Source organism: Lethenteron reissneri, chromosome 33 (assembly GCF_015708825.2).
Source record: "Lethenteron reissneri isolate LAM-NWPU_2019-01 chromosome 33, ASM1570882v1, whole genome shotgun sequence".
NCBI classification, from domain to species: Eukaryota; Metazoa; Chordata; class Hyperoartia; order Petromyzontiformes; family Petromyzontidae; genus Lethenteron; species Lethenteron reissneri.
This window is the reverse complement of record NC_083811.1, coordinates 26830-51261: the sequence shown is the minus strand read 5'-3', so window position 1 is coordinate 51261 and position 24432 is coordinate 26830. Positions and strand designations below refer to the sequence as shown.

General features: G+C 44.5%; 1 protein-coding gene across 1 annotated transcript in view; it reads left to right on the top strand.

The window, feature by feature from the left end:
- Positions 1 to 329: 329 nt before the first annotated feature.
- LOC133350393 (activating molecule in BECN1-regulated autophagy protein 1-like) overlaps positions 330 to 24432 on the top strand; it is a gene marked incomplete at its 3' end in the record, with an annotated part of 43149 nt that continues 19046 nt past the window's right edge. Inside the window, exons 1-4 of the mRNA XM_061564727.1 lie at positions 330 to 333; positions 426 to 501; positions 6694 to 6777; positions 12753 to 12853. Coding sequence (XP_061420711.1) covers positions 330 to 333; positions 426 to 501; positions 6694 to 6777; positions 12753 to 12853 — 265 coding nt within the window. The remainder of the gene's footprint in view (positions 334 to 425; positions 502 to 6693; positions 6778 to 12752; positions 12854 to 24432) is intronic.

Sequence of the window (24432 nt, the reverse complement as noted above, 5' to 3'; positions counted from 1 at the left end):
AAACGCCTCCTGACGTGTGGGAAAACCTTAATCCAGGCTTTACTGTTGTTGTTTTGATGACCCAGACCACCCTTGAAAATTAGACCATCCTGGCCTCTTTATTTCTCACCTGGTTTCAACAAAATGAACGTAACTAAAAAAGAACCAATCCAAGCAGTTGATTGACAAGGAGGACGATGTAAGTCAGCCATCAATTTATGCCTCCGCCAGACAATTCGACATTCTGATAGAATCCATGAAGTTGCATCTCTCCCAAGACAACTCGGCGTGTTTGAAACTGTTGTTGGTGTTATTAATCGATCGTCATCGACGGTGGTGGTGGTACTGCCATGGGTAGGCTGTCTCCCGCTGCCTACTACGCCCAGCGGCTCATCCAGCACCTGACGCGCAGGGACAGCATCCGGCAGCGCGTTCTGCGCTACCAGCACGTGCGGCACGGGGAGGGGGCGCCGCGCCCCCAGCCGTGTCCCATACGGGGCTCAACGACGACGATGAACCCGAGTGAGTGCCGCCACATTTTGCCGCCCCCACCTCTCTTCACCCTTCCTCTCTGACAGCAACCACCATCATCATACTGTGCCTCGGAGCGCATCTCACGACGCCAGAACAAAAGGGGGGATTTGAGATAATCAGGAGTCACTCGGTAAGGGAGTGATTTGCAGGCCGAATGCAACGTGCAAAAGACGATGCTGGATAGACAGTTGCTGTTGTTGTTGGCAGCATTTCACTCCCCACTGCTTGGCAAAGGCCTTTCCCATTTTCTTGTCTATTTATTTATTGACCTCCAAACTCTCCAATTTCATCTTGCATCTCCGCATGTGCGGTGCAGTCATTTTTGTCAATCCACTGCTAGATGAGGGCCTCCCCAACACTGCGTGTCGCTGGGGGGTGTTTTTGGGGTACACGCTGGCCAGTGTGGGGTGAGTGAAGGCGAGGATATTGGTGTGCAGTACCACAATGTCTTTTTTAGCTGTCTGCCACCCAGCACGTAGTGCCACGGCCTATAACGATCTGTTTTGCCTGGTGGCTGCCTATCTAAGCACTATCCAGGTTCAGTCCTGCTTAGCTTCCTAGAATGGGATGGGATTGGTCAAAGGCATAATGCAATACCTACATTTAAATGTTAATACAATATGTGTACGCCTTTGTATAATCCTCCTTGATTTATCTTTGCAAATGAGTGTTTTTTAATCTCTCGCATGCCCTTAGGTAGATAAATAAGACAAATTGAAAATTGTTATTTAATTGTATCTTAACAGGAGTGGAGCTGTTTTGTCACCCAATTAAGTTAACAAAAGCAAACCGAAATTGCCAGAATGTGTATCCCATGCAGCTGTGAAAAAGGTTAATTTGTTTTCTGATACTCATCCCTTTTTTCGTCGTTTTTTTTCTCAAGACGGATGAACCTATGCAGATAGGTTCAAATTGCCGTTTAGTTTTGTATCAAGTGATGCACATTTTGATTTCTTGAAAAATGCAGCACATTCCCACCTGAGTGCAATAACTCCAAAACGAACGCAGAGAGTTATGTGTTTGATGTATTGAAGTCTCTCTTTGAAGATTTTCATTTCAAACATTTATTTTCCTTTTTGTATATTTTTGGATGTAGTTATTTGTGTTTTGTTTGTTGTTGCGTTTCCGTTTCCTTTTATGTAATATCCATTTTAAAATATTTCAACGGGTTCCCTTTTGTGAAATTGTATTGTTTTGACAGTGCACTTTTAAATTTCGTGACAACTTTTGTACTTTTTACCTTTTTTTTACATTGTCCCCAGTTCTTTGCTGGGTTCCATTCTCGCACATTTACATCTTAAATCTGTAAGCCCGCCTTTAGTCTAGATATGCAAACAGGCTTCTTGATGCCATCCACAAAGAAAACTCAACCCTAATTTTTAAACAGCGTGCGTAGCTTTTTACGGTCGTGCTGTATACTTCTCTGACGTGGTTTTTTGGGTTGTGCCGCATGCGTTGTACGGCAAGCCCGGGAGCTGCTTCAGTTCCCAAACCAGGCTTCCGGAGGCTTAGAGCGAACGTCGGACGCACCGAGCGAACAACTCGAGACACAAACCTGAGTGTGCAACGGAGAGCTTCTCTCTCGTTTTGTTTACCTTTAGAAGCACGTGCAGGATTTCTCTCTCCAAACAGTGTTGGGTGCCTTTTTCCGGCGCGCACAATCTCGAGTCATAACAAGGTGTTGGTGGCGCTGTATTGGTGCACGGAGCCTCGCTTGCTCGCCTGTCACTTTGAATACAGCTCAGCGTGACCCCCATTATCCCAGCCAAAAAGAGAATATGGCTCTGCAAGGCCTTCATCTGCTGTGGCCGCGTTGAGCCCCTCTAGTTTGCTTGTAAATCTACTTTAGGGACCAGCTTGCAATTTTCATATCACCGGTCAGCCTATTTTATCTTGAGTAAGAGTCACAAAAGGCCCGTGGCGGTTAAGGAGCATGCCAATCAAGGGATAATGTGTGAATAAATGACACTGTCTCCCGTATGTCACTCTTTCCCCTCCACCCCACCATGTTCTTCCTCTTTGTTGTAGTTGTCCTCGTTAGAATTTGTAGCGTTACAAAAGCACATTGATTGTTCAAAGTAACGTGTTTGGCCCACAGGGACATGCGTTTGGCCGGCATATGCTTCATTACAAACTGCTGTCTTTCAAAGTAAATCACCTCTCACTCCTTCGGGCGGCTTGGGTAGAGAACGGTTATGCAGACGGAGCTCCTGAAGGGCCACAAGGGAGTCGTGAGGATGCACAAAATATGAATTGGCCTGCCTAAGGCACAGCTCACATCTAGGCATTGCGCCGGCAATTAGCAACAGCGCGTTGCCTTCCGCGATGCTTTTTGAAAGCAGCATGCCAATAATGGTATTGCACCACATTGTTCTAATTTATAATCCGTTGTGCAGATGTCGTGACATTAATCCTGCCTGTTCGTGGCGAGCATTAAACATTCAACGTGACATTTAAATTAATGCGTTTCAATCGGCAAGGCGACTTGCTTTGTATTGAAAATTGACGAGAAGAAGTCCTGAGCACGAAAAGCATTTAAGTGCTGAGGATATAGTGTGTGTTCCATCAGTATGAGCATATCGTGTCCTCATACTGTTGGAGCTTTAGTATGTAATCGTCTCGAAATGGTCTCCATTGAAAACATTTATTTGACCGTTCACTATATTATTTCGACTTGGACTTGTGCCATAGCAAAAACAAAGTGTATATCATCTTGAAACACGGACTTTTTAAAAGTAGTTTATCATTCCTAGCTCCTAAATAGTCAATCAACCTGTAATGCCTGGCAATCAGTGCCCTAGAGACATGAGGTCGTTTACATTGACTCAAGTGATTCACAGCGAGACCTAGCGTACCAGGTGCTCCTTATTTCCTGCCACATTGCTCACTGTCCCCAAAGCTTAACTTGCAAAGCCCCATTATATATTATGTATGTGGCTGTTTATGTATTTGTTGATTATGAAATTAGATAACAAGTTAACAAAAATATGATTTGGGACAAGTTTCAATGTCATATCTATCTCCGTGTCATCAAGCTCGATAAAAATTTAATTCACTTAGGTCCCCGTGTCATCTTTCTCCGTTGTTATCCCACCCTGGTGCCCGCCCTTACCCCGTGCCCATCTGTCTTGGCTTCTTGTCGACACTGTTTCTCACGCCCAAGCTGTTTATAGTCGACTCGGTTATCCATTTCTTTCCCCCTACAGTTTGCGCGAGGAATACTGCAACAAACATTCCCCGTTTAGGAAAATTAATTGCTTACTCCATTAGCAAGTTGCCATTTGCCGTACGCAAGTGGACTCTGTATCTTGCGAAGCCATTATTAGAAGCCGTTATTATTATATTAGTTTTTTTTTAGCATCGTAAATAAGTGCGCCATTTATACCGTGTGCACACCTGTTGCGTGGAAACTCATTAGCTATAATAGGGACCCCCCACGGTGCTTGCAGCTGTGCGCCGTGTACTGCATTTCTATTTACAAGGCCCCCAGATCCCACAGAATGTGTGGCGGCGTCTAAATGTCACCCAATCCAACCGGGTGCACTTGCCACCATATGCTACCGGTGTGATTGCGTCAAATGGAAAAATAAACGCGTTGATATTCCGCGGACCAAGTGGTAACGTTCGAAGAAATGTTGCGCTCCTTGTCAGCTTTGAAATTGGTGGCGGAGTGGCAGCGACTGGATGTGATCGCTCATGGAGTCGCCGTTGTGACTTCTGTGCGACAAAGGGGCTATGCCTGTGCAAATCTTATGTGAAGGGCTGTTGCTTATTTAAATTATCCAAAGGCGGGTGATCCAATATGCATGTAAAATGCATGTCAATAAATGCAATGTTTGCTTGTTGCCGCATTTTGTTTTTAGGTCAACCTGCAAAGCTTTACATGCTAAGCAGGCCCAAGTGACGTCATTCGCTGTGACGGTTTGTGGGCAGTTTTGCAATTACATCGAGGGTAGCACTGCTTTAATAAAACATAAGCGTCTTATGTTTGTATGAATAAATATTGCAGGAATCACCAGTTTGTTTTGTGCATAATGCTCTACTGTATTCGTTATTGAGGCCAACGGAGGTGTTATAATTGGTGATAGGTTTTGCATGTTTTATGTGTAATTCTATGTAAATGTTTTACATGTATTTTTAAGCTGCTATGCATAATTATATCTAATTTACTTGGCTGTGTACACAAGAACAGTGGCATGATCCGTATGTTGACAAATCCGCACAGGCCATCATGTATGCAGGTGAATTTTAAGGCCCTTTATTAAAATATATGCTGATCCTTTTAATCTTGTCATTAATTTTGTATTGGGGAAGTGCTAATAATACTGTTCATGGATAAAACAAAATAGATGAAAGTAATTACCTGGCAGATGGTGGCTGAACTTGATTGTTTCATCAGTCGCTTTACGTGGCTTTCTCTCTGAAAGTAACCACTACTTTTTAATGCTACATGTTATATAAATTTGTATCCAACGGTGCTATCTTTGTATGCACTTGTACAGCTACTATGTATTGTATTTGCACTTTGCCAGGCTTGACGGTGTTTTGAATGTTGTTTTAGGCTCCTTTAAAAACTTGACGAATGCTGGGATGCATTTCTTAGCATTCGAGGGGAAGGACATTTGATAGAAATAGCGTGGACAAGAATAGCGAGACGAGGAGAGGTAGTGTTTAATGTAGCAGAATTTTGAATGCATTTTTCTATAATATTGGTAGTCTTATTACGCTATGAGAATGCAAGAGACAGCATGTACAAGTAAACTCGGTAGTTGATGCAGCTTAACGTAGCCTATAATGACAGAAGCCGAAGGCTTATGGTGTTTATTCAGCTGTATTTTGTTGAGTTGTGGCTTCTGCTTTTGTAATGTAGTTTTCATTCAGAACTTCTTTTGAAATGTACTCAATCATATTGTATGCCCTTTGTGATAGCTTCCAGCAGAATTGATGGTTATGCACAACATTCCACATTAGCGATGTGCTTGCCGTCATCTTTAAGTAGTGCTCGTGGATTGTGAGAAATTTGAGTCTTCTCGAGTTTTAGTTTTTCAATGGAGGGAAAACATACGAGAAGTGGATGGTTTTGGTGTTGGGGTTTGGAGGCAGTTCATTGGGCCAACCACATTGACAGGTTTGGGGGGTACAGTGACCGACCATTAAGAGATATGCCAGTGTCATTTTGGGGGTTCTCTTTAAGTTTCAGGAGCCAAGCCAGAGGCTCGATAGAGAGTGGTTGAGCACTCCTGCCTTGTGCGCTGAGGCCCCCCGTGATTGATGTGGCAGAGCAGCATTCGGAGAATGAAGCTGTCGTAGTAAGTAATGGGTGCAGCAGGCAGGCTGGGGCCGGTGGCTAGGAAATAGAAGGTTTAAAAAAAAAAACAAGGTGCTTGAGAGAACAGCGCCTCCCCGGAGGATGATGGTGAACAGCCCTGATTTATCCCAGCGTAGCGGGTACGCGTGGTGGGTTTCGGCAGTGCCGGGGGGTTGCCCCGTAGTCCCTTGTCCTCCCCGCGGGAGCCGGCACAACTCTGGCGCAGTTTGGTGGTGCCTGTGCGCTCGCTAATCAGTTCAGAAAACGGTGCGGTGGGTTTGTGTGAACAGTCCTGCCACTTGTTTTCTTTGTCATCCTGTTTCATAAAACACAGTAATATTGTAAACGGCACTCGTTGGTTTTGTTTCGTGCGCTGCTGGTTTTTCTTTTTGGAAAAGCGCACGCGTTAGAGGAAAAACCCCACGGGCGTTATTTAACGCCATTAAAGTTTAGGTAAAGCAAAAATATTCGTGACCACAAGCACATGTCAGGGTATGATTTGTTATTTTGCTGTTATTTAATTATGTTCAATTTAGTCTTGTCCTACATACGGTGTGCCGGCTGGCCTTTATCTCATGGCCTTACAGCTTGACTGCAGACATAATTTTTGTCTCTGCTGACCCCTGTGGGTCGAGATAGCTGTACGCTCACACACACACACGTGTTGGATCGTTTTTCTCCAGTCACCTGGTTCCCCTCTCCCCCCCTACCTCGTTCTCCCACCATCTTCACCCCAATTCCATCATCCATTCGATCCATCTCCCAATCGTCCAACCCCTTCTCCCTTGTGTGCCCCCACCCATCTCCCTTGTTCTCCTCCGTCTCTCTCTCTCTCTCCATTCCTCTCCCCCGTGTGTGTGGCCCACTTCTAGCGATGGCGGGAACGAGCGATCACGGCCGCGTGTTGCTCCCCGATCGCGCCTGCCTGTGCCATCCCTCGGCCGTTTCACCCCCAGGTGAGATGAGAAAACTCCTCCGCGCCAGGTCACGCTCCGTCCATTGCCCTGCGATGGCCCCCCTCCATCGTTTACTGCGAAAAGGATGCTCTGAATCTTGTTTGTTTCACAGGTTTGATGTTTGATTTTCGGAATTTAAGTCGGGTCACTTCACGGGCATTGATGGTCCCGCATTCATGTCATTACTGAGCAAGGTATTTTGTGATTGAATAAAGATAATAAAGTAAAGGGGTGCAACCCCTCCTCCCCCACCACCCTGCCTCCTCCTGCTAAGTACACATTATCATTGGTGACATTTCATGTGCAGTAGAAGCTGGATATAGGCACTTTATGATATTCCATTTTACTAATGGGGTTTGGGGCGGGGAAGGTGAAAGGCAACTTCTGTTACAAGCACACTTTGGATATAAGCACAGCTGGATTTACTGCTTAGGGGGTGTGCTTTTAATCACCGTCACCTGTATGTGGGCCCCTAACGAGAGTGCCCGTCAAAACTGCATCAGCATCAGCACATGGGAGTCGAACGTTCCTGAGCCTGGCTCCATTGAAACTATTGCCTAAATATGAACAAACTAGATTTGAAGCTTTCGTGACTGCAGGAATCCATACTCTTTGGTTCTTTCGATAAGTCACATAGGTAGAAATAAAACAAATCACGACGTTTCGATAGCAACACAAGCCACTGTCTTCAGGTGAAAATCGCGACAGCCGAGATGTCTGCTACGAAGTGCACGATGTCTGCTGCCTTGTGAAGAGAAGCTGTTATCAGCAAGAGTTTACTTAAGTTTTTGAAAACAAAGGTAGCCGAAGTAGTGTTAATAGGGTATTATAGTGTAGTGATTTATTTTGTTTTATTTCTACCCATGTGGCTTACCGGAAGAACCAAAGAGTATAGTATGAACATGTGTCCATGTAACGCCCCCGTGTCATCCACTGCTGTATGAGGTCCTCCTCTCAGCCATGCAGATTGTGGGGGTTATTTGACCAAAACTCGCCACGCTGGTCCATGCTGCTTGGTGAATGCGGGGATACGTAGATGAGGGGGAATAGAAGTACAGTACAACAATGGATTTCTCTGCACTGTCGGACCACCACGTAGCCCAACAGCATATAATTCCTGCTATGCACGGTGGCCGCCCATCCTTGCAATATCCAGACTCAAACCTTGCTTACCTTCCGAGATCTGACAGGTTCAGGTGCATTCCAGGTGAATCGTTAATCGATAATTTAGTCTGGCCAAAAAAGAGGGATCAGTTTCAATGTGTTTTTGTCAACATATTGTTGAGAACCATGTTTGGCCTGGTTTTTTTGGTACACAAAGACTGCTGTCCAAGTTATCTACAACATGTACATTTAAAAACTGTAGTAGCCAGCTCTTGTACAGTTGTGTTAAACACCGAATTAATAAATAACTGCGTGTTGTGAAGACCCAAAATCTCAGACCTATGTAGAGGAAACATTCCTCATCGTGTTGGCTATCACAGTAACAGATCTGCGTAGCCTTTTTCCTCCGTCCTGTTTTTGGTAGAAGATCCAAAAACAACAGGTGCTAGAGATTTTGGAGCCATACTTTGCAATAACCAAGTAAAAATGTTCTTGCTTTAATTTAATTACGGTGCCGAAATGGCTTTAGCCTCTGGGAGAGATGGGGTAAGAAAGATTAAGACTACCGTTCCCCAGCGGGGTGATCGGAGAGGTGTGATGTGTCAAATTTCTGATTAGGAGTTCTCCATGGGTGTATCTTACGAGACGCATTTTACACATTTCTCCAGAATAAACACACATCCACTGTCCTGCCAAAGGGTAACATGCTCAATGATGCTGCTGCTGATTAGTTCTCCGTGAAAGACGGCCATTGGATTTTGTGAGACGATAAATAAACGCTTCCCGAGGAAGACTATTGTTCCCAAAAACGTGCGTGGTAAAACTAATTACATTTCAATATGCAGCCAGATAATTAGAATATTAATAAATAAACAACGGTGCGGCGAATTTTAATCGCCGCCGCGATGCGATAAAGGCACTACTGAATATGGTAAATCGAGGAAAGCCGTTTTTGTGTGTGATGTCGGCAACTGTATAATTTCTCAATGTTCCTAGCGGTAATGATCGGTGGTTGTGCCTTTGCTATAATCACGAGAGCATCGTGTCCTGTGAAATCTGCCGTTATTATGAGATGCTAAATTGTTGCAGTGTGATGTGAGTGCAAGGTTTCTCCATTGTGTGGGTTGAATTGGCCCTGTAATCATATTTTGCCATTGCAATCTTTGCGTACAAAAAGAAAACACGAGCGTGTGCTTCAGTTCAAGAACAGGAATTGGCATTTGGGCAGCACTTTGATTGGTCAATTGATGTTGAGCTGTAAAGCCCCAGGTGGGTTCCTAGTAGGGTTGTAAGTAACATTGCATCAATTCATCAATTAATATCGATTCGTAAGCCAACAAATAACATTAAACCACACGTCGAAGAATCAATGTTTTTTTAGATTCATAAATGTATGCAATCGGATCATGTGCCCCCTCCAGCCACTAGAGGCCACTACAGTCGCCACAATGTAAAAACAAAATCTAATTGTGTCATGGAAATTCATAAAGTGCCAGGGAGGTGATTCGTTTCACCTCCCGTTCCTTGTGTAGTTCCATTGAGGCAGACACAATTTAGTTTAGTGAGCGAGTGGTGGCACGGTGGTTAGTGCACTACGCTATGAAGCCTGTGACTTGAGTTTGATTCCAGACAATGGCTAATATCAGTGGCAAGTGATATTTGAAGCGGTGGTGGGTTGTTACCCTGCTCCCCACTCGACCAACCCACACTGATGAGCGTGGTGAAGTATCGTAATTGCCAAAACCCGGCATGGGGGAGACCTTCATCCAGCAGTGGATTGAGGAAGGTGCTCTGAATAATTGTTTTTTAAATCCTTTATATTAAGTTCGCGTGCTTGCTTGCTTGCTTGCGTGCTTGCTTGCTTGCGTGCTTGCTTAGGACCGTGCAAATATTTCGGTCGTTTTTTAACCCACTTCCCGTGATCCAATCGAGCCGACATTTTCCACACAGACTCGTTGTGCGTGACAATTAATTTTCGTGAAAAAAAAAATCAAAAATTTTACACTGTTTAGGGAAAACAAATTAAATATTTAATTACCAATTGCTTAATGGTGGCAGACAATCATCTGACCCATAGGTGGCAGCCATCTCAAGCCAGAGGACGAGAGGACTCTAGCCGCCACGCATATAAAGGATTTATAGTTAAAAACTTTGTTTTTACGGGTTATACTTGTTTTTTATTGCGCTCACCTATACGTGCCACAGCAGTGTGGAGGTTGTATGGGTTTGTTGAGGAAGGTGAGGGGACCAGCTGGCGGAAGTGCATTTGTCAGATTACCTTAGAGATTAAGCCCTGCCATTTATACAGGCGAGCCTCCGCGCATGACGTTACCTCCGACAGGTCATTTGTTAGAACGGCCCGAGGTGGAGCCCGCCGCAATCGCCAGCGTATCATCACCAGGCCCCCACCACCGTCACGATGCTTTATGGAAAGCCGTAAAATTCAGTCACGCTCTTTGACTGGGGACAGCGCCCCACAATGATGTCGAGACCTGCTGATTAACTTCTTTGGCAAGCTTACATAACAAAATAACTGCTGCATCACGTATCTTTACGCAACTATTTTAAGGAGCCAAACGTTGCTTTATATGTCCGCAATGTTTCAGTCGCCAAAGTTGATGGTAGACCTTTCCGATGCCGCTTCCATAGCCGAAATGTGTGTATTTGTGTGTTTTTTAAAGCAACTGCAAATACTGCACCAATGCCAGGGAAGCTTGTTTTGTTATTAAGGCTATGTGGCGATGAGTGCTTTCATAAAGAGTGTTTAGTTGAACGTCTTTTAAACTATAATCACCGCATTGCCCTCTTGTGGGATATTTAGACACTGAAGACAAAGACTTCTTTGCATTAACACAGCAGTGGCTTACAGTTTTTAAGAGCGGGGTGCTTAGCATTTACACCAGCGAGCGTGTGTAATTTCCATTTTGTGGGGGGATTTGGCTGTAGACTAAGCATTTATTGCACTTTTCGATTTAAAGCTTTCGTGACTGCAGGGATTCATCTTCTTGGTTCTTTCGGTAAAGTCACGTAGAATGGAAATAATAAAATAATAAAAATAAAACATAATAAACGTCGTGAGAATTATTTAATTATGTTTTATTATTTTATTATTTCCATTTTACGTGACTTTACCGAAAGAACCAAGAAGAACATTTATTGCACATCGGGAGATGCTATGGAAGCGTCGGGCGTGGGACTCCAACCGGTGCATTTGTGTTGCCGGATGCGAGCTTCCAGCCATTGCGCCAGCAGCACGTGAACCCCGATGGAGTAGGCACCGGGAGGTCTCCGCAGCGAGTGGGGAAAATTAACTGAGATGGAGGCACTGAGTCACAGTCCCTGTGTCCCCTGAGCTTGGTGTCGTGACTGTAAATACACCTCGACATCCGATAAGGCGCAGGGGCTGACGCGTCCCTGCGTTGGCTCTGAAAGTGCATAACCACTTGGCCTCCAACGACTGCGGATTGGCCGGGTTTGCCGCGAGCTTTGATTGGGTTTATCGACTTCTTGCAGCGCCTCAGTGTATTGTCTTATTGACAGTTAAGTCTCTTTACCAAACATACCGGCCTCTTTAAAAATGTTTCCACTGTTTCATAGGTGGTTAAGTGGTTAACCTCGTCGTTCAATTGGAAGCGTTGTCTGTTTTATTTGTCACCTTGTAAAGTTCATTGTCCGTATATATATGTTCATTTTATTAGCCGTCGTATTTAAAGCCCTGTTTTATAGTGGGATTATTAGTGGGCTGTTTGTCGGTCCAAAGTGTGGGTAATTCATGAGAGTCAGAGGGATACTCGTTTGTTCCTCACCACGGGCTTAAGGCATGACACATTCGTTTTAATAGTCGAGACAAACACTCCATCAACACCTACGTGTATCCCACCGAGGCTGTTAGCGCTTCTGCAACTGCATTGCGTGATGCTGGCTTGGGACATGAGTCAGTTCCATCTGTTAGAGCAAATTATTTCGGTCAATGACTAAATCCAGGGAACTGCTTGGTTTGAGCCTGTGGCTGTGTTACTGCCGGCCTCACCAAATTCTGAATGTGAACACCTGTTTCAGGCGCACGAACAGCCGAATCTTGCACGTAATTAAAAATGTTTTGCTCTGGGCATTTATAAAGCCTTGCACACTATCCCAGAATAAACATGCATCCGTCAGGCATCTGCTTCATGTGTGTGTATGGATATATGCTATAGGTGGTGTAGCGCATGCATATTGTGATAAATATCAAAAAGCTAGAACATATTTACCAATAACCCTGTCCTAAAAGGAACAAAAATACAAAAGGTGACATTTTCAAGAAATGGCCCTCCAAAGCAGAGAGGTCACTCTCTTAGGGTAGTATTATTGACTAATGTTTTTGTTATTTTTGCTTGTGTTCCACGACCAATGCAGTATCACAGAAACATCGTGTGTGTATGTATATATAGAGTGTGGTATGGGGAGCGGTGGCGCAGTGGCTAGCGTGCTGCGCTGCAAACCTGGCGACCCGAGTTAAATTCCCGCTCACAGCCAACACCACTAACAAATATCTAAACTGGTCCTGGGCCTCCCCTAGGTCGACTCAGCCTAAACGGAGCACCTGGTGCGATGTGTTAATATCGCCACTTGGGAGACAAATGTGGCTGAGCGTGGTGCTGGCCACCCACCCCCTTTTGTGTGCCGGCATTCATAGGTGCTCGCTACCTATCACTCGACGCAAAAGTCTGTTAAAGGCTATACATCTTTTGGTGAGACGCTGTGAGTTCATGTGATCCACTGTGACAGGATGATCTTTACCCACCATTCTCTTCTCCCTGGAGTTGGATTGAGTTTTTAAATGCAGGTGCTATAAAAACTTTGTTTCGTCTCTGCTGTGTTGTGCTGTGCAGGCGGTTCCTGTTGCCGGACTACTTACCTTACGCGGGCATCTTTCACGAGCGGGGGCAGCCGGGCCTCGCAACCCACGCTTCCGTCAACCGCGTGCTCGCAGGTAAAGACGCCGCTACGCAGGAGCGAGATTCAGCAGAATCCCGATGTTGCTTGCGTTCATCCGTCTCCCATGCCCGGTTTAAACGACGAGGTCATTGGGGGGGGCACTGCGCGTGTTGGGCAGCTCTGGTCGCGATCTCCCCTTTCAACTGCACCCCCCCCCCCCCCCGCACGGTCCTCGGCCTTGCCGATCAGCAGCCGCCTGCAGTGCCAAGGATCTGAATCCAAGTCGAGTTTCAAGTTACTGGGGGGGTCGGGGGGGGGGTGGTTATTTAATCAGGTGAGAACTCAGAGACCAAGGATTGTATTGATATGCTTTAGTGATCTTGGTCGCCAACATAACAAATACAAAGCAAATAAAGTACACCAGTGAAGGAATGAGAAATCGGAACAAACGCAACTGTCACGTGAGAAATTGGAAATGTCGCACGAACATAAATCACTATTAAATAATACATTTGGGGCCATCCATTTAGTACGTATGCAAAAATATGTCAAAATTTTACCCCTCTCCCCTCTCCTTGTACGCACACATACTTTTTACACCCCCCCCCCCCCCACCGGCTTACGTACGCCTGACGCACCCCCCCTCAAAATCCTATAGAACAACTGGTATTTAATCCACGCAGAAACGATCAAGGATTAATAATATTAACGTGTTTAAGCAAACAGTCCACCGCCGGACTATCTAACTCATCATTTGAAGGCCAATTTAGATAAATTATTATCGAGGCTTCCCCCCCCCCCCCCCCCGTTTCCTCTGCTTACGTACATTGTGAGTAGACCCCCCCATACGCAAGCGGACACATTTGGGTTAACTCCCCCCTTCATGCGTACATATTAAATGGATGGCCCCTTTCCTCTTGCATAAGTCGGCCGTGGGCAGATTATTTTTAGACTGATCATAATACAGTTAGAAAATTAAGTTACAGAAGCATTAGATAGATAGAAGGTAACTATTGTGCTGTAATGTAAACAGACTAGAATGTATTTTGTACTCAGTTTTCCTTTGGCGCTCCCTCTGTTTCTAGTACCTTCGATATTGCCTTGTTGTGGATGGGTTTGGTTTGTTGGATCTATTGATGTGCCCAAATAACTGTGGGTTTGTTCATCTTCCTGGCAGCTATAAGTTCTTTCTGTCCTAATTTGGTGGTAATTGAGCCCCATACATATACACTTCACTCCATACTTCTATGTATGTGCCCAGATGGAAATCTTTGCTCCCGTTCACACGAGCATCAATACTTACAATTCATGCACTTTCCTGCCTTTGAGTTGATGCCTTAAAGATCCTCTTCTAAACGTCTCTGTCATGACCGACCAAGAATTTTCCTTCGTCCAATTTGGCATTCTTCTGCTAAGGATAGTCATGTCTCTGGAGCGTGGGTAGTGAGCTGAGCCGCAGGAGCATAGAAGTACAGTATAGCAATGGATTTGAATGCACTGCTGACTGCCACATAGCACAGCTCCGTGCCACCAATTGCAGCCTGGCTTGCTGCTGGGTGATCGCCCATCTCAAGCACTATTCAGGCTCAGGCCTGCTTAGGTTGCGAGATCAGGTGCATTCTGTGTGACATTATTGGTATTTTAAGTATCTAAATGAAAGATTGTAATCTTTCAGCATTTGCTGGGTGCTTTTGTTTGTTTTTGCCCTCTGTGGGAGTTCAGGCTTGCAGCACTTGCAATAAACCGTGTTTATATTGCTCTGGCTGCAGCGATATTGAGGCAAGCAGGATCTCGTGTGATGGCCTCAAAAAAATGATTTTCACAGGTCCCCATGGGTGCTTGACCACAAATCAATTACGGCTGCCATCTCGGGTGGTTTCCACACGAGTGTTTGTAATTTTAATGTACATCCTCGACTGCATACAACGTGTATGCACGCACCATTATTATGTATGTGTGTAGTTTAGCGTTATATAATTATGCACTTCTTTGCAAGATTTTACATTTATAGAGCAACAACTTTTCACTGCTTTGGATGGTTGGCATTGGTTTATATTTTTTGCTTTTGAAGGAAAATGTATTTCATCAACTTTTCTTTAAATGCATTTGTCACTATGCAATTACAGTTTTTTTGTTCATATGTCTCTGGCTGGCTGGCTACCTACCAATGTAGTCCAACATGGAGATCATAGGGTGCACGACACACAACTGCGCACCCCTTGAATTTTCAGCTTAAAAGATGGCGAATGTTGACATTGTGCTCTCTGGAAAAGTCATTGAAGTATTGGGAAGAGTGTGTTAAACTTTGGAGATGATATATTATGATGACGTGTTATGACACTGGCGTGAAATTTGTTTGAAGTTGTGCCTAACCCCCCCCCCCCCCCCCCACCTAAGTTGGATTTCATGTAGTTCTTGAGACACATTCTCAGTTATTGCGACGAAACCTCAAAGGTTCTTCATTAATAATAGATTGTGTTTTTTGTTTTGGAAACCTTGGATTATTAGTTTACATTTGCCAAGCATCAGTCGGTGTTCTAAGTACCATCAATTCGTTTTTATTTCCGAAAAGTCATCGTGATGAGATTTCCCACGGTCATTCTGGCAATCTTTTATCCCTTGAGATAGGCTCTCAAAATGTACAAGATATCACAGATGCCAATGAGTGAGTGAAAGAAGATAAAAAGTGGTGATAAAATCGTAGCAATTGTCAATAGGGACTTTTTTCTCTTGGGAGCATATTTTCTCAATTTAGCTTTGGTCAGTGTGTTCAAGTCTTAACATTACCAAGATTTTTGGAGCGAAATATTCTGCTCCTCGTAAATGTATTTAGAAATTGGGCTGTCTGTTAATACCAACACAAGAGGGCAGCACGTAATAGTGAAGATGCTAAAATAGGCTAACAAGAAAATAATTTACTAATTTGCATTTTATTCATGGATTATCATTGGCAGTAACTTATGAAATATATATACACATCCACTGTACATGAAGATAATAAGAGCTGTAAATTCTGGCAGGTGTTATTTTTTTTGTCTGCAATAACATTCACCATGAAGAGCAATGATCGTTTGCAAGCAACATTATTTTAAAAACCATGGTTACCGTGCCAATAATAGAAGTCTTCTCCAGCAACGTCTTGAAGATCTTAATGCTATTCTCAAGCAAGCGTGAAAGTTTCGCGTGCAAGCATTGATGGTTCTGTGTGGAATTTAGCTACGCTATGAAGCGTCCAATTCATAATGTTTTCAATCAGATGTAGCATTCACGAGAATAGTCAGCTTCACAAATACTACATTGCGTGCCCGAGTATGTGAAAGTGGGGGAGTGGTGGTGTCGTAGTTAGTGCACTGTGGTACGAACCCAGCGACCTGGGTTCAACTCCTGCTTACGACCATTAAACAGTGGCGATTATCTGAAATATTCCTGGGCCTCCCCTAGGTCGACGCAGCCTTAAAATATCTGCAGCGATGTGTAAACACTGGGAGACAAAGGTGGCAGGGTGTTGTGGTGGCCCCACTACCCACTCCATGGACTGTGCTTTCCTCAAAGTACTTGCCCTCAGTCTTGCTTGCGAAAGAGGTTGGGGTGGGGGGGGCGGGGGAGAATCTTTGTCTTTTTATGTGAAAATACGTGTGTTTCTGTATATCTCTGGGTTAAGTGGCTCCCTTTTCCAGCCACTGTACACTCTAGAATCCTCTTTGGGCAGGATGAAAGTGCTGGCGATGCGAGAGGCGACGGGACTAATGTGGTGCAGCGAAATCCTGGACCCCATTGCTGTGGCAACCTAAAAGTGCTGGCATGGGTCTGCACAGACCTCTTAAGAGGAGGCTTGCGCTTGATGGCATTGGGCAATGGTGGGCGGTCACACCGTGACAATCGCAGCACGGAGGGCCGGTGCATTCGGTGACCCCAGCACATTCAATGCTGAACAGCATTGAAAATGGTGTGGGCATACTCCCTTCACATGTTCTTGCGTTGTATCAGTCCTGGCTCACAGACACCACGCTGACACCGTTAACTCATCCAGATTATTTTTGGATGGATTTGTGTTGCCTATATGGCAATAGGATCGGGTTATAAATTGTGCAAGCAGTTTTCCTTGCGTTCTTCAAGAGAGATTTTTAAAATAAATATTCTGTTAGCTTTATTATTATTTCTAATCTTGTTTACCAAGAAAAGTCTCATTGAGTCTCTTGACTATTTTTTAAGGAGGTTTCTGCAAATATTTTCTAGACGGGGGCGATGATTTTTGTGTTTACTCCAATTGTGTATATTTGGAGTTTGGATGTTCTCTCCCCTACTCACATGGATTCTTCCCTACACATTTAGAAACATGCTTTTTAGAGTATTGGGCTGCTTTAAAGTTCATGTAACAAACCATTCATTGAGCTGTCATTGCAGCCAGGTCACTTCTGAAAAGAGCTATATAGCTCAGTGGGCCTTACCTGGTAAAATTAAAATATCATTAAAATATTTTATTCAACTTATCAACCTGTGTGATTGCTCGAGCCTTCTTAACAATGCATGTGGATTGTTTTTTTAACAGTCTTCACTCTTGAGCTCTTGTTAGGCCGAGGTCTTTTGTTGGGTTGCCTTCTACTCAAGAGATAATTATCAGCATACTGGGGAGCCGGAGCCACTTGTGTTGGATTCACATTCATTTCCCAAGGTGAGAGAGGGGGGTTAGCCAGGTGTGTGGGTTATAAAACAAACGTTCCAAAGTGCTTTCAAATAAATTCTCGTGTGTCAAGGGTCTCCCCAACTTTTTACAGCAGTTGAGTCATGGCAATCCACATATTTTTTGTTTATGGAGATTTTATATTACTCTTCCAACTGCGCACACACAAAACACACACACACAGACTCAAAACCCTGTCTTTTCTGCGGAGTTACCGAGAGCCGTGCCAGGGTGGTGTTTTCTATCAACGCCCGGCACAGTTTTCTATGGGTGCACACTAGATTTGGCATGGCAATTAAGAATTATGAACCAATGTGTGCACGTGGGGTACGGTTGGTTGAGTTTACTGCCGCCGTGTGGGAGAGCTGCGTGTGGCGTGTGGGGCACATCCATCTGCTTTGTCCTTTGGGTGTCTGCTTGGGTCAGTGTCCCGCTTGGCAAACTGCTGCAGCGGTCGTCAGTGGTGGAGCATAGTGAAGATGGAGCATGATGTTTTGGGGGGGGGTGTAGGGGGGTATCTATTACTGTCTGGCACTGAATTACCCGAGTTTAATTATGACAGATTTTACTTTTTTTTCCGTTCAAGGCAGGTGGCTGGTGTTAGCGCAGGTAAGGCTTCGGGAAATTATTTGTCGTTTTACAGAGGAAAGTTTTCATGTTCTCTCGCCGCTCAAGAGATTTGCAGAAATTTTTATATTTAAAAGCGTTTTCATATTTTATACGAGTGTCCTGGAATGAAGGCAAAAAGATACCAGCATGTAAGTGGTTCTCGTTGTTAAATTTAAAATGCATTACATGAAAAATGCTTATTTAATGTTAAACCTAAATCAGTTCCAATTGAATTTGCCTTGTCCACATTTACAAGTGTTATAAACTATAAATTAGTGCACGACATAAAATGCTCCTCTCTTCCACAACCTATTTTACATCGGTTACATAGCCATGGCTTCCCTTCCCAGACCACTGAACCCAGCAGCATAGGGTAATGCAAACGCAATCTTGAAATTGTTCTTCCGCTATACTTTGGTGGAGGGTGAAATCATTAACGGTGATGGGATCTTTGTTTTTTTCACAAATACCGCCATGGTTGACATGCATTTAATAAATGAGTTCCCTTGAGAACTGTGAGATGGGTGGACAAATTATGTGACTGGTCGCCTGTTTCGAAGGGAATGTTTGTATCTCTGGAGTACCCTTTGCCCCAGCCTGTTCAAGCAGCCCACCCCACTTGGCCCCTTAAGGTCAGCAGTGAAGACAAAGCCCCAAAGACTTTTAAGGACCAGAAGAATGAGTCATTTTTGCCAACTTATTTTTTCTCACCAAATGCTAATAAAGTGCACATCTTGGTTTCGCTTCATTTGCCCCTTGCAAATTGCCAAAACCTGGTTAAGCTTTTGCAATTGCCAGAATACTTTTCAATGCGTGCTTGACCCCGGACATGGCTAATGTGGCCTTAATCTCTCTGTAAACGTCATCCCGTGTGTGTTTGAGCAAGCTGCAATTGAACTCTTCACCTTTAAAGTGCAAACCAGACAGTGCTGCCAAGTTAACCACCTGCTTGCGCTCAGTTTGTTTTTACAAAGATGGCGCGTGCGGCTCTGCACGTGCGCGTGTGCACCAGTCACTCTTCGCTTGCCCATTTATCCCGCCGTGCCGAGCGCCCAGCAGTGACCCGAATGCCGCCTGCTGACTCGCATTAAGGGGGAAATTGGAAAGTAAGGTGGGGATGCTCCACGTGCTCATGAAGACCAGTAACAGCGGATCAATAGCCGTAAAAGGGCGAGCCGTAATCGATGGCGCTCGCTGTGCTTGGGCTTGCGCGGTTGCGGGGGAGGGGTGGGGGTGCCCTTTGCAAGCCCGGCGATGTGTCCCGATCCTGGGGTTTGTCGGGGCCGGACCTTGCTCCTGCTTTCGCGTGCCTCTCGCGTGTCACACGCGCCTCGGGAATGTCGCGTAGCCGCACGTTTAATTGCATTGAGGAACATCGACTCGCCGGTTAGAATGGGTAATGTCGTGAATATGGGACGTTCATTTTGTTTTGTTGTGGCGAGTCGGCGTGCGAGCGTGTGCGCGCGCGCGCAGTGGGGTGCGGCGCGCATGGGCGGTTTGCCGAGGCTGACATTTAAATTCCATTTAACAGCCAAGTTTGGCTGCAATTTGTTTCTGTAAAAGACGGATACCCTGACCTCTATGTTCTTATTTTTATGTGGAATTCCATTTATTTACCAGAACATGAATTTGTCCCCAAGGACACCGTTTCTGTGGAGGCTGCTTTGTCTTTCTTTTTATCCACAAATATATAATGTTGTAACTGAATCTGAAAACACCAATTTTACATTTCCCAAGATAGATGATGATCTTATCAATAATGTCTTCTGCCATTGCTGCTGATGCTAAATTTGCATTTTGAAACTTCTCCCCCCCATAACCATCTCTTGGTGAAAATCCAAGGCTCTCCTCCAGGGTTGTTTTTCTTGTGCACTCAGCCAGGGTTGAGGAGAGAGAGATAGGGGTGGGGGGCTTCATCCCTTTAACATATTTGTTGCCATTGATAAATGAAGGCTGTTTGGGCCATGTGGGGATTAACAAAGGTTTATTGATTTGAGAAGCCGGTTCATTGGCCAAGTCTGCATGCCACACTTGTCATTAGGGCAGAGAAATATCACTCTCCGTGAAGCGGAACGCCCACTGATGGCTGTCAAGGTGAGGGCCGTGTGGTGGTTCCGATATCAGTGCCACGAGAGCTCATTAGAGCTTGAGAATCGGACACATCGCTTGCAATGTGCTGAAGAAATGAGCACTGTTTAAAATCGTACGCTGGCTTCATTTCCCTTATATCTTTCAGTCAAACAGAATTTTGTAGGGGGCTTTCCAAAAAGTCTGCAGCAATTCTATTTGCTGAAAGAGAATTATTGATCATACATGAAATCTAAGGCCGTCTTGTTTTGTTGCTATAGTTTAAAGTGTGTGATTGGGTGGTTTTAAGATGCCTAATTGACTGTATTGTTTTTGTCTCTAATTGTTTATTAATCTCAACGTTCAGGAACCCAGGGGTGAAAGCTATGGGCGCTTTCTAAATGTAACGTGGTTACTTTCAGTCTGCTGCGTTCGCTTACCAATTGTCTTTTAGTAATTGGCGTTCACGGAAATATATTTAGCCAAATAAGGGGAGAGTGCTTGGCCTATATTGTACCAAACCACCATTACTGCTCAAATAATTTGGGCAGTCACTGTAATAGTCTACCTTCATTTAGGCAGGCAAGGATTTGACCTGCGGACCTTCCCATTGCAATTCCTTCTGCTCTGCCGTCTCATTACCGGCGGAGCTGTCAGATTTCTGCGCAGGAGTGCGAGCGTCAACTCCGGCATGTGCGCAACACCCCCTTGCACGCGCATAGGCACCTGCGCTCACCCGATACACACACACATGCACCTCCACACACGCGCACAAATACCCCCCTCCCATCTAGCTGTTGTGGCAAGCGCTGTTAGCGAGCCACGCATGAACCGTGAAACGGTATGCTAGAGGTTGGTATTTGCCAGCATCACACCGTGCTGCCTTTATTGTGCTAGTATTGCTATATACATGACAAACCAGGTACTTGCTTACAATTGAATCGACCTTCAGGAGGCCCAGAACTATTTCAGATTATCACCACAAATGTCAGATGTTGGCAGGAATCGAACTTGGGACGCCGGGTTTGTCGCAGCAATGCGAAACTCAATACGCTACTATTCCCCATGCATGCCCACATATATGCCCACATTCATCTGTCTGGAGGAATTCCAGCTGCACTTTTGTGAACCTTCATTGGCCGTGTAAAAGAAACGTGGCGTTCTCGGATGTTTTTAAACAGTCTTTTTTTGTCTGTTCGACATGGAGTTTGTTTCTTATCTGAGGTTTGTGCAAATGAAAGCTGTCAAGTTTCTCATAAGTAAATTAACCGCACAATGAAGCAGACGTCTAAAATTAGGTTTGCTGCAAATTATGTTTTCTGAAGTAATTTCGGAGAGAGTGTTCCAAAGCAAAAGTCCGGCTGGAAAAACATGCAAAGACATTTTTGCAAGAGGCGCGTTGACCGGTGCTCCCTGAAAGCAGAGAACGTGTTTTATTTTTAGCACAAAAATGTCTCGTTTCATCATCTGCAATGCGCCTTCAAAACTTGCACTCATTTCCATCGCATGTAACAAAGAGATACTCTGCGTGGTGTCAAACATTCAATTGACATACGAGTTACAAACACCTTTCCCCGGCCTGCTTCTACTGCCTGTATTTTGCCCCAGCTGGGCGTTGTTTTTTTGTGCGTTTAGTACACTGCGTACGGTATTTGCTTGACCACATATCTTTTGAAGAAATAGCCTGTCGAGAATTTACCTGCGCTGTACTGCTCAATAACAGTCACTCATGCCGGAACGCTCGGGGTTCAAGTGTAGTGCCGTGTAGTGTGTTGAATATACAGGGGTGCTCCATGAGTCGATGCCCAAAACACTTGTCAACATTTCGGTTCGTGGCTCTTCTTCATAGCACATCAAATGAAGAAGGTGCCATTGCCCGAAATGGCGAATTTTTTCTATTTATTTATTTTACGACAGTGTTTTTGATGGGTGTTTGTTAATTGAGCTTTTTCAGCACTGGCAGCGCAGCATTGCCAAATAATTTTATCATTTGTAGATACCCCACTGATTTCCACTGGACCCCTCTTCTCAGCAGGTGATTGAATTTTGTGAATGTGATGGCTCCGTATCTTACAGAGGGAGTGTTATAACGTGTAATGAATGTCGAGCTTGGTGGGACATGTCTAGAGGATTTTTTTAAACAATAACATGTTTTTCGTTCTCCAATTTTTCTGTTTTATTTTAGTGGGGTGTCTGACCCTGTAGTTTTCAACCATCCAGGCAATACTGTGAGTGAACCCTAAGTGTTTTTCTATGCCTTACTTTGAGTGCATCAAATGTGCATCCCCCTCGGTAGCGTTTGCAGACAGCAGATGCTGCCGTGCATGTATTTGATATTCATAGACGCAGTAACTGATTCGCGTTATTGGCCGTTTTGCCGGTATATGTTAGGTTACGTCGTCCGTCTATTTGGTCCAGTGTTAACACGCTGTTTGTGATCTTTGCTTATGGGCCGGTGTTGTTGCGAGACAGCTTTGTGTACTCCTGTACACTTGTTCGCATGTGTGGTGAATAAGGCTCTGCAATGCCAGCTTATTCGACTTGTTTCCCTTTTTTTAAGTCTTCATGCTTGCAGGCACGATATTACTTCATCTGGTCGGCAAAGATGCAAAAACATGTCATTATGCCCTTTGAAGTCGGGTACTTTGTGTCGGTCACTAATATTGTTATTTCTTCAAAGAGCAACACAGCTCATAAAAAGGCAAATTGACAGACAAAAAATTCGAACTACAATGAAAACCATCCTCACCAAGGCACAAACCAGCAAGGCCTTAAGTAAAATGTACAAGATATCTGCTTTAAATGTAAAAAAAATATCTGTTGGCTTTTGAATTGGTGAAAAGATGTGAGAACAGAGTGCACAGCACTAAAAGAGGAATCGCACTGATTAGTATCAACATATCTCATTGCATGAATATTACTATGTAATGAATATGCTGCATTAAAATATAGATTTACAAGTGTGAATTTCTGCTTTGCACATTCTGTTTTCAGAACTTGAAAACTGCTTGACCCACTCTCATATATCATTGGGTCTGTTACAAATATTCACGCCTTTAAATGCGCATATATGTGCTGAGAATTGAATGTGTGCAAAGCGGTAGTATAGTGGGTAGGGGCACTGCGCTAGGAACCCACTCCCTCTTGTGCTGTGCCGACCAAACCAGGTACTTGCTCAGCACTTTCCCAAACAGATTGTGTGGAATACATTGGAGTCTTTGTAATTATTGAATACGTTCCCACATTATCAGAGAGCAGTGCAAAATATCATATAATTGTATATTTACTCACAACTTGCAAGTCTGCTCTTGATCCTAAGAGAATTGCCTAGCTTTGCGTCTGGTCTAGCTGACAGAATAAGCGCCCTAAACACTGCCAAATAACGGCCGTTAGACATCGATTTCCTCCCGACTTCTTTTTCGCCATCTGTACCCAATTGGTGTGGGGCCAGGCCAGTTCAGCTGGCTTGATGTTGTAGCCTACATCTCATTGCCATGGTTGTGAAGGACAAAAGGCACGGAGGATGTCTCTGCCTCTTGAAATTATTTGTTTATTTGGTTACATTGTGCGACAAATGGGCTTGGAGAGACGGTGTCTTAAAAAAATTATGAAGCTAAAAAAACAACGTTCCCTCCTGCATTGGCTCAGAGTAGAATCACTGACACAAGTCGCCATCTAAAGATGTGTAGTGTGTGTAATTACTGAGGCACACACAACACTATTTGTAGAGGCGACGAGTTTAATAAAACAACTCGCTGATCACTGGATTATATTGTTAAGTGTGGCTATGCTGTTCTAGACTGTTCACTATATGTGTGTGAGTTAGCTACCGAACGGGTCTGTAGCACACATGCGTGTATCGAATGTGCATCCCCCTCGGTAGCGTTTGCAGACAGCAGATGCTGCCGTGCATGTATTTGATATTCATAGAAGCAGTGACTGATTCGCGTTGTTGGCCGTTTTGCCGGTATATGTTCGGTTCCGTCGTCCGTCTATTCGGTCCCGTGTTAACACGCTGTTTGTGATCTTTGCTTATGGGTCAGTGTTGTTGCGAGACAGCTTTGTGTACTCCTGTACACTTGTTCGCATATGTGGTGAATAAGGCTCTGCAATGCCAGCTTATTTGACTTGTTTCCCTTTTTTTAAGTCTTCATGCTTGCTGGCACGATATTACTTCATCTGGTCGGCAAAGATGCAAAACGATTCCCAGCTAAATCTGCACGACGCCGAAGAGCGGAGTCCTCTTCAGTTGATCCCCAAAACGAGCCCAGAGTCCC